This window comes from Pseudophryne corroboree, chromosome 9 (genome assembly GCF_028390025.1).
Source record: "Pseudophryne corroboree isolate aPseCor3 chromosome 9, aPseCor3.hap2, whole genome shotgun sequence".
Taxonomy (NCBI): domain Eukaryota; kingdom Metazoa; phylum Chordata; class Amphibia; order Anura; family Myobatrachidae; genus Pseudophryne; species Pseudophryne corroboree.
The window spans coordinates 182470855-182481768 of NC_086452.1; the positions used below are offsets into that span (position 1 = coordinate 182470855).

The following is a 10914-nucleotide window of genomic DNA, read 5'->3' on the forward strand; positions in this document are numbered from 1 at the left end:
ACTAAAGTGCGTGCAGGTTTTCAAAAGTGGAGATGTTGCCCATAGCAACCAATCAGATTTTAGCTATTATCTTCTAGAAGGTGCTAGACCAATGCTAAATAGAATCTGATTGATGTTTCTATAGGCAATATCTCCACTTTTGAAACCTGCACATTAGTAAATATATCCCTTAGTGTACAGTTACATTGTGTAGTACTCACTATGGCCACATTATGGCGCTGTGTTACTATGTAGCCTCTATACAGGAGACGTCTCTTCAAAAACAGTATTTTTCTCTGTAAATGCTTCTTCACTGACATGCAGATATAACAAAAGGCTAACATAACACTAACTGGGATGTTTTGCACACCGGCAGCCACTAGATGGCGCCAGATAGAGCAATTCAAGCATTGCTATGTTCAGACGTGCACAGGCACGAACATTACTGCTATGTTTTTCCGTAATTTTAACAGGCTGGTAACTAGTACCACATAAGTATTGATATGTGCAAAGAAGTTTTAACATCAAATGGCTTTTTTTTTTTTTTTTTGGTCTTTACAGTGAATAGAGAGTTTTACAATTTCATCTTATAGCGCTGAGGAAATAACACCCCAGGGAACTCATTTCTTTTGACCTATTTGGGCATCTAATCTTTATCTTAGAAAACATGTAGCATCCAGATTACAGGCCTGATTCAGAGGTCCATGCAAGGCCGATGTTCATACAGATGAGCAGTTATTTGCTACTGTTCTAAAAATTCAGAATACCCTAGGGCGCATTCGTTACACTAGGTGTCGCACAAAGGGTTTATTGTGTATGGGAGAGCTGGTATCGACGCTCTAGAGGCAAAGAAATGGTCGCTGTGTGGGTGGTAACCTGAAGGGAATGCAAAAAATTCCATCTTGTGGGTGTGTTATGGGAGTGTTGCATGCGTGTCACTGCAAGCGGGCTGCGCACTCAGACGCATAGTGACTTGCGCAGAGGCCATGTTCAGACAGACACTGCACTATCCATTGCCAGGTGCAAATGTCGATGCAGGACGCGATGATGCGACAATATTGAACTGTCTGCAACCAGAAAATGTGTGTCCACAGCTTGCACATTCCAGCACATGAGAGCGCACAAGGGGTGGGCTAAAACTAGCATTTTCATATTATCGCGCCGGTACCAGAGTGGACACAGCAGCGTCTATCTCAATCAGGCCCTCAAAGTTGCATGAGCACAAGACCGCATACTGCCTTCATGGCCTAACTAGAGTTCTCTAAATTCTTGTATATACTTTTTACACTTTCTCTGTGGGATTTCATTGTCCATTTGTGCAGTGTAGGATCAGCTGCTTTCATCAGGTCTATCATCCGTAGCAGGGGTGTACGTTTATCTCAGTCGCCTGGAGGCAAGTTGGAGTTTGGTGCCCCCCTTAAAAAAAAAAGGAAAAACAGAGATCGATAAAATAAATATTTCTCTAACGTCCTAGTGGATGCTGGGGACTCCGTAAGGACCATGGGGATAGACGGGCTCCGCAGGAGAGATGGGCACTTTAAGAAAGAATTTAGGTTCTGGTGTGCACTGGCTCCTCCCTCTATGCCCCTCCTCCAGACCTCCGTTTAATACTGTGCCCAGACGAGCTGTGTGCTTTTCAGTGAGCTCTCCTGAGTTTGCTGAGAGAAAGTATTTTGTTAGGTTTTTTATTTTCAGGGAGCTCTGCTGGCAACAGACTCCCTGCATCGTGGGACTGAGGGAAGAGAAGCAGTCCTACTCTCTGAAGCTAGGTCCTGCTTCTTAGGCTACTGGACACCATTAGCTCCAGAGGGATCGTACGCAGGATCTCACCCTCGCCGTCCGATCCCAGAGCCGCGCCGCCGTCCCCCTCGCAGAGCCGGAAGACAGAAGCCGGGTGAGTATGAGAAGCAAGGAAGACTTCACAGGCGGCAGAAGACTCTGTTCTTCACTGAGGTAACGCACAGCACTGCAGCTGTGCGCCATTGCTCCCACACACCTCACATACTCCGGTCACTGTAAGGGTGCAGGGCGCAGGGGGGGCGCCCTGGGCAGCATTTGGGACCTCTTTTGGCAAAAGTAAAACATATATACAGCTGGGCACTGTATATATGTATGAGCCCCCGCCAAAAATTGCATATTTAAGCGGGACAGAAGCCCGCCGCCGAGGGGGCGGAGCTTCTTCCTCAGCACTCACCAGCGCCATTTTTTCTCCACAGCTCCGCTGAGAGGAAGCTCCCCAGGCTCTCCCCTGCAGATACACGGTAGAAGAGGGTAAAAAGAGAGGGGGGGGCACATAATTAGGCGCAAAAAAAAACAACAATATATAAACAGCAGCTACTGGGTTAACATTAAGTTACTGTGTTATTCCTGGGTTTATAGCGCTGGGGTGTGTGCTGGCATACTCTCTCTCTGTCTCTCCTAAGGGCCTTGTGGGGGAACGGTCTTCAAAAAGGGCATTCCCTGTGTGTGTGGTGTGTCGGTACGCTTGTGTCGACATGTCTAAGGAGGAAGGCTATGTGGAAGCAGAGCGGGAGCAAATGAATGGTGTCTCCGCCGACGGCGCCGACACCTGATTGGATGGATATGTGGAAGGTTTTAAATGATAATGTTAATTCCTTGCATAAAAGGTTAGAAAAAGCTGAAGCCTCAGGACAGTCAGGGTCCCAACCCGTGCCTGATCCTATGTCGCAGAGGCCGTCAGGGTCTCAGAAGCGCCCACTATCCCAAATTGTTGACACAGATACCGACATGGATTCTGACTCCAGTGTCGATTACGATGATGCAAAGTTACAGCCAAAATTGGCTAAATCCATCCGTTATATGATTATAGCAATTAAGGATGTGTTGCACATCACAGAGGAAATCCCAGTCCCTGACAAGAGGGTACATATGTATGGGGAAAAGAAGCCGGAGGTAACCTTTCCCCCCTCACACGAGCTAAATGAGTTATGTGAAAAGGCTTGGGAATCTCCAAATAAAAAACTGCAGATTTCCAAAAGGATTCTTATGGCGTATCCTTTCCCGCCAACGGACAGGTTACGCTGGAAATCCTCCCCTAAGGTGGACAAAGCTTTAACACGCTTATCCAAGAAGGTAGCCCTGCCGTCACAGGATACGGCTACCCTCAAAGATGCTGCGGATCGCAAACAGGAGGTTACCCTGAAGTCCATTTATACACATTCAGGTACCTTACTGAGGCCAGCGATCGCGTCGGCCTGGGTGGGTAGTGCTGTAGCAGCATGGACGGATACCGTGTCTGAGGAAATTGATACCTTAGACAAGGATACTATATTGTTGACCTTGGGGCATATTAAAGACTCTGTCCTATATATGAGAGATGCTCAAAGAGACATTAGTCTACTGGGTTCTAGAATAAATGCTATGTCAATTTCTGCCAGAAGGGTCCTGTGGACTCGGCAATGGACAGGTGATGCCGACTCAAAAAGGCATATGGAGGTTTTACCTTAAAAGGGTGAGGAATTGTTTGGGGAGGGTCTCTCGGACCTGGTCTCCACAGCTACTGCTGGAAAGTCAAATTTTTTGCCATATGTTTCCTCACAGCCTAAGAGAGCACCGTATTATCAAATGCATTCCTTTCGATCACAGAAAAACAAGAAAGTCCGAGGTGCGTCCTTTCTTGCCAGAGGCAGGGGCTGAGGAAAGAAGCTGCACAACACAGCTAGTTCCCAGGAACAGAAGTCCTCCCCGGCCTCTACAAAATCCACCGCATGACGCTGGGGCTCCACAGGCGGAGCTAGGCCCGGTGGGGGCACGTCTTCGAAATTTCAGCCACGAGTGGGTTCACTCCCAGTTGGATCCCTGGGCAATAGATATTGTGTCTCAGGGTACAAGCTGGAATTCGAGGAGATGCCCCCTCACCGACACCTCAAATCTGCCCTGCCAGCTTCCCCCCACGAGAGGGAAATAGTGTTAACTGCAATTCACAAATTGTATCTTCAACAGGTGGTGGTCAAGGTTCCCCTCCTTCAACAAGGAAGGGGTTATTATTCGACCATGTTTGTAGTCCCGAAACCGGACGGTTCGGTCAGACCCATATTGAATTTAAAATCCCTGAACATATACCTGAAAAGGTTCAAGTTCAAGATGGAATCACTGAGAGCGGTTATCGCAAGCCTGGAAGGGGGGGATTTTATGGTGTCTCTGGACATAAAGGATGCATACCTTCATGTCCCCATTTATCCACCTCATCAGGCGTACCTCAGATTTGTGGTACAGGATTGTCATTACCAATTTCAGACGTTGCCGTTTGGTCTCTCCACGGCACCGAGAATATTTACCAAGGTAATGGCGGAAATGATGGTACTCCTGCGGAAGCAAGGAGTCACAATTATCCCATACTTGGACGATCTCCTCATAAAAGCGAGATCAAGAGAGCAGTTGCTGATCAGCGTAGTACTTTCTCTGGAAGTGTTACGGCAACACGGCTGGATTCTAAATATTCCAAAGTCGCAGTTGGTTCCTACGACTCGTCTGCCTTTCCTGGGCATTATTCTAGACACAGACCAGAAAAGGGTTTATCTCCCGATGGAGAAAGCTCAGGAACTCATGACACTGGTCAGGAACCTATTAAAACCAAAATAGGTGTCAGTGCATCACTGCACTCGTGTCCTGGGAAAGATGGTGGCATCATACGAGGCCATTCCCTTCAGCAGGTTCCATGCGAGGACTTTTCAATGGGACTTACTGGACAAGTGGTCCGGATCACATCTTCAGATGCATCGGTTAATCACCTATCCCCCAGGGCCAGGGTGTCACTCCTGTGGTGGCTGCAGAGCGCTCACCTTCTCGAGGGCCGCAGATTCGGCATTCAGGACTGGGTCCTGGTGACCACGGACGCAAGCCTCCGAGGTTGGGGTGCAGTCACACAGGGAAGAAATTTCCAAGGTCTGTGGTCAAGTCAAGAGACTTGCCTTCACATCAACATCCTGGAACTAAGGGCCATATACAACGCCCTACGTCAAGCGGTGACCCTGCTTCGCGACCAACCGGTTCTGATTCAGTCAGACAACATCACCGCAGTGTCTCATGTAAACCGCCAAGGCGGCACAAGGAGCAGAGTGGCGATGGCGGAAGCCACCAGAATTCTTCGCTGGGCGGAGAATCACGTAAGCGCACTGTCAGCAGTGTTCATCCCGGGAGTGGACAACTGGGAAGCAGACTTCCTCAGCAGACACGACCTCCACCCGGGAGAGTGGGGACTTCATCAGGAAGTCTTCGCACAGATTACAAGTCGGTGGGAACTGCCACAGGTGGACATGATGGCATCCCGCCTCAACAAAAAGCTACAGAGGTATTGCGCCAGGTCAAGAGACCCTCAGGCGATAGCTGTAGACGCCCTGGTGACACCGTGGGTGTTCCAATCGGTCTATGTATTTCCTCCTCTTCCTCTCATACCCAAGGTGCTGAGGATAATAAGAAAAAGAGGAGTGAGAACAATACTCATTGTTCCAGATTGGCCATGAAGGACTTGGTATCCAGATCTGCAAGAAATGCTCACAGAGGACCCGTGGCCTCTTCCTCTAAGACAGGACTTGTTGCAACAGGGGCCCTGTCTGTTCCAAGACTTACCGCCGCTGCGTTTGACGGCATGGCGGTTGAACGCCGGATCCTAGCAGAGAAAGGCATTCCGGATGAGGTCATTCCTACGCTGATAAAGGCTAGGAAGGACGTGACAGCTCAACATTATCACCGTACATGGCGAAAATATGTTGCCTGGTGTGAGGCCAGGAATGCTCCTACGGAGGAATTCCAGCTGGGCCGTTTCCTTCACTTCCTACAGTCAGGAGTGAATTTGGGCCTAAAATTGGGTTCCATTAAGGTCCAGATTTCGGCCCTATCCATTTTCTTTCAAAAGGAGTTGGCTTCTCTACCTGAAGTTCAGACGTTTGTGACGGGAGTGCTGCATATTCAGCCTCCTTTTGTGCCTCCAGTGGCACCTTGGGATCTTAACGTGGTGTTGAGTTTCCTGAAATCCCACTGGTTTGAACCACTTAAAACGGTGGAGTTGAAATATCTCACGTGGAAGGTGGTCATGCTATTAGCCTTGGCTTCGGCTAGGCGTGTGTCAGAGTTGGCGGCTTTGTCACATAAAAGCCCCTATCTGGTTTTCCATGCGGATAGAGCAGAATTGCGGACCCATCCACAATTTCTGCCGAAAGTGGTTTCATCCTTTCATATAAACCAACCTATTGTGGTGCCTGTGGCTACTACTGACTTGGAGGATTCCGAGTTACTTGATGTGGTCAGGGCTTTGAAGGTTTATGTAGCCAGAACGGCTAAGGTCAGGAAAACAGAGTCTTTGTTTATCCTGTATGCTTCCAGCAAGCTTGGTGCTCCTGCTTCAAAGCAAACTATTGCTCGCTGGATCTGTAACACGATTCAGCAGGCTCATTCTGCGGCTGGATTGTCGCTGCCAAAATCAGTTAAGGCCCATTCCACTAGGTAGGTGGGCTCTTCTTGGGCGGCTGCCCGAGGGGTCTCGGCATTACAGCTTTGCCGAGCGGCTACTTGGTCAGGTTCAAACACTTTTGCAAAGTTCTACAAGTTTGATACCCTGGCTGAGGAGGACCTTGTGTTTGCTCAATCGGTGCTACAGAGTCATCCGCACTCTCCCGCCCGTTTGGGAGCTTTGGTATAATCCCCATGGTCCTTACGGAGTCCCCAGCATCCACTAGGACGTTAGAGAAAATAAGATTTTACTTACCGGTAAATCTATTTCTCGTAGTCCGTAGTGGATGCTGGGCGCCCGTCCCAAGTGCGGACTTCTTCTGCAATACTTGTATATAGTTATTGCTTCAATAAGGGTTAAGTTATGGTTGCATCAGGGTTTGACCTGGTGCTCTGTTATTTGTCATACTGTTAACTGGTTGTTATCACATGTTATACGGTGTGATTGGTGTGGCTGGTATGAATCTTGCCCTGGATTACCAAAATCCTTTCCTTGTACTGTCAGCTCTTCTGGGCACAGTTTCTCTAACTGAGGTCTGGAGGAGGGGCATAGAGGGAGGAGCCAGTGCACACCAGAACCTAAATTCTTTCTTAAAGTGCCCATGTCTCCTGCAAAGCCCGTCTATCCCCATGGTCCTTACGGAGTCCCCAGCATCCACTACGGACTACGAGAAATAGATTTACCGGTAAGTAAAATCTTATTTTATATATATATATATATATATATATATTTTGCAGGTGTTAGCAAGCAGGGCTCCTGGAATAGATCCTGCTGTGAGCCACACAGGTGCTGCTGTACATGCAGATGTCCCTTCAGGGCTTGGAGCTGGGTGCAGGTGACTCCATTGCCTCTGTGAGTTACGACCCTGGTTGAGGGAGAACACATTATGTATAAAATGTTAATAACATTTAGCTTAAAGTGTATTGTAAAGCAAAGTAAATCCAGTGCAAGCACCTACTTTCAGCCATTTGGTTTGGGTTGTGGTATAGAAGATCTATAGGAATTAGATAGACAGTCATTAGTTCAACCCCATATGGCAGACATGCATTAGGTCGACAGGGTCAAACGGTGGACATGGAGAAGTTAGACAGTAGAAAAGTTTGACATTGAAATGGTCGACAGGTTTATTTTTTGTTTCAAAATTCCTTGCGTGCTTGCTTTGTTTGCCACGCTTTGGGCAAAGTGCTCCCCCCACTATTGCTGCACTCTGCACAGGTTACTACTGTATTCCCAATCATAATCCACGTGGATGGGAAATAAAGCAAAAGTTGAAATATGTGTGAAAACCCCCCAAAAACTGGTTTTGACCATAGTCATGTTGACCTTTTGTAATTATTGACCTTAAGTACTGTCTGCCTTTTACTTGCGACCTTTGACCCTGTCAAACTAATGCATGTCAACCATATGGGGTTGACCTATTACTGTCTATCTAGACAGTGTAGATCTATCATCCGGATACCTTTTGGTTTGTCTCCTTGAGCTTTCACCAGTCCTAGCAGGCATTAGGATTTTAACATATCATGCGTCTTTAGAAAATGACATGCCTTTAATATAGAGTAAACATATAACATATACTACTGATTTTGGGTATAAATATGAAGATATCATTTAGTATAATATTAATAGGTAGTGCAGTACATGGCTTTATGAAGGTATTTAATGTCCTTTTGGAATGTGCTAGGGTTTGGTATGCCACGATAAATGGATCTTTCTGTACAGGTATGCAGAGCTTCCAAAGGAAGTGAAGAATAGTATTTCTCATCGGTACAGAGCCCTAAAAGAAATGTCCGATTACTTCATCCAGAATGGTACTACTAAAGTCTGAGTGTCCAGAACCTGAGGTGTGAATCATATCGGTCTTGTAACTAAGGAGTATATATGTATATGTTCTATTGTTTTATGTCTTCTATTAGAAGTTGCTGAAGATAGACACAGGGATAAGGCTGGTGTCAGTAACTTCACCACACACCATTATCGTAAACCAGAGTTGCAAATACAAAATTACCATCTTACTGCACTGTGATCAGGGATGGATTTGGTCGTGGAACACAGCGCAGTATAGGTCTAAGGTAATGGCCAATAAATATGGAGTGTGGCCTGGTTAAATTAGCCTGGGTTGTGCCACTGCATCCTATCTATGACTTCTGTCCAGAGTTTCTGGAACTTTATATACGGTTAGTTAGTATCTTTCTGTTTTTGATCTGAGATTCGACACCTGGAGCTTTAGAACTTGTGATTGTAGTAATATTTCTTGTTTTTATTAAGTATACATGGGTATAAATGTTTTTTATACTACATTGTTAATTATGTTATTTTCTGTTCAGTAAAATAATTCTATCCATGTTTGTGTGTTATCATATATATTTAAGTTTATTGCACAGCATTTTTATGTACATGTGGGTTTTTTTTCCTCCCCTCTCCAGACTGAAGTCCATGATGACCTGGTAATTGAAAACGCTTAGTTCTATCCCCTTATGATGTTTTTCACAAACTGTTCAATAAATATATATTACATTTTGTTTAAACATTAAACTTTGTTGTGAAATACATTTTAGGGTTCGAATCAATAGGACCAGAGCACACTATTCTGTTTGGTCCTCACCTTAAGCGCAATATCAGTAACATATTAGTCAATCGGAGTATTGAAATGTTCTCAGCAGCACAAAGCATGAAATGAGAAATTATTGTGCTGGACTTGAAGGGAGTAGAGGCTATATGAGGAGTGTGAATGCTGGGGAGAGGAATGGAAGCAAATGAGAAGTTACAGACTGAGGGGTGTATGTGATGGGGTACGGCTTCCATGAACTGAAGTGATCTTGGCGATTTTAAGTCCTTATGTATCAAAACTATTTTTTTAAATTCTTTATGAATTTGTAAAGAGTCACAACTTATAAGAACAGCTGCAACAGAATGACAAAATACAAAAGTAAAAGTTCTGTATGGTACAACGTATGATCCAAATAAAACCATAATATATACAGACAGCGGCATCCTGGCCGCCAGTATGCCGGCATCGGGGCGAGCGCAAAGAGTCTCCTTGCAGGCTCGCTGTGCTCGCCACAGGTTCTATTCCCACTCTATGGGAATACGTGTGGGAATAGTCCTATTGCGATAGGATTTCTGGCTGCAGGCATAGTCAGCTGTCGGTATTCCGGCATCGGCATCCTGAACGTCATGATCCCAACAGCCAGCAAATTAAACGCTAACCGTAGGAAACACAGGTAACGTAAGAGACTAAAAGAGACATGGCGGTTTAGGAAGACATAGGGGTATATTCAATTGACGTGAAAGCTGCCATCTGTCGAAAAGACGTCCGTTTTCGACTTTTTTTAGGTTGGAAGGGGTTCCAACCTATTCAGTATTTTCGACAAGTTGAGGAATTCGACTTGTCGAAAAGCACGTGGATCGGCGGTCTAGCTGCCGATCCACGTGCTTGTGTCGAAAACGGTTTTGGCCCCTTATCGACCATCTCAGTCCGACATAAAAAAATGTCGGACTGAGATGTGGGACCCAGAGGAGGAGAGGTGGGAGAGCCGCAAGGACACGGGGGACAGCTGCGGGCATACAGGGGAGATCAGCGCTGCAGCAGGATGTCACACAGGCGCACCGCTCACGGCAGCGTCCACCCGGTTCCAGCAAGTGAGGTCACGCTTGCTGGAGCCGGGTGGACACTGCCGTGAGGTCGGGCGGCTGTGTGAGATCCTCCTGCAGCGCTACTGTAGCGCTGATCTCCTCCATCTGCTGGCGGCTGGTCTCCCCGTGCCCCCCCCCCCCCCCCCCTCTCCTCCTCTGGGTCCCTCATCTCAATTCGACTTGAAAAAGTCGAATTGAGATGAGATTGAATAGGGGTTGTCGGATCCATTCCGACAAATGCATGTCGGAATGGATCCGACGCTAATTGAATATACCCCATAGGCTAAATAGATACAGTATAGCTACTTGTGCGGAGGGACTAGGGCAGTGGTTTCCAAACTTTTATGAATCACGGCGCCCTAGAATGTCAGAATTTTTTTCATGGCACCCCTAGGCCAAAAATTTCTTATTGAGAAATTTAGAAAGAAATATTACATTAAGTAGATTGCGTTTATATGTCATCCTTGGGGTCAGTTGTATGGTGAGGGACAAGATTTGCTTCTGTTTGGCCACATATTTTATGACTGGCAGCCACCAGCACTAGTTTTGCCTATTATATTGACCATGAATAATTTGAATTGGTCCTGGACCACCAACCCACTGCACCCCTGCAAGTGTGTCCAGAGGCACCCCAGGGAGCCACGGCACACAGTTTGGGAACCTCTGGACTAGGGCTTTGTAGGATGAAGAAGACTTAGTCCGTCCAGGGAAACCAATTGGCAACAAAATCGGAGTAAGAAAATCTCTTTTGACATCAAAAGTGCATGGTATCCTCTTCTTTGGACCTCTACCAAACTTAGAAGGTATGCCATTTAGTGGCAGCTTTTAATTCC

At 46.5% G+C, this 10914-nt stretch overlaps 1 protein-coding gene across 2 annotated transcripts in view; it reads left to right on the forward strand.

Moving 5' to 3' along the window:
• Positions 1-8980, forward strand: part of ITPA (inosine triphosphatase) — a 37770-nt gene extending 28790 nt beyond the window's left edge. The window contains exons 8-9 of one of the 2 annotated variants that reach the window (XM_063939990.1): positions 8168-8289; positions 8872-8980. In XM_063939990.1, the coding sequence (XP_063796060.1) occupies positions 8168-8273 (106 nt within the window). In that variant the 3' untranslated portion in view covers positions 8274-8289; positions 8872-8980. Of the gene's footprint in view, positions 1-8167 lie in introns of both variants that reach the window. The other variant, XM_063939991.1, reaches the window with a different exon arrangement.
• The last annotated feature ends 1934 nt before the right edge of the window (positions 8981-10914 follow it).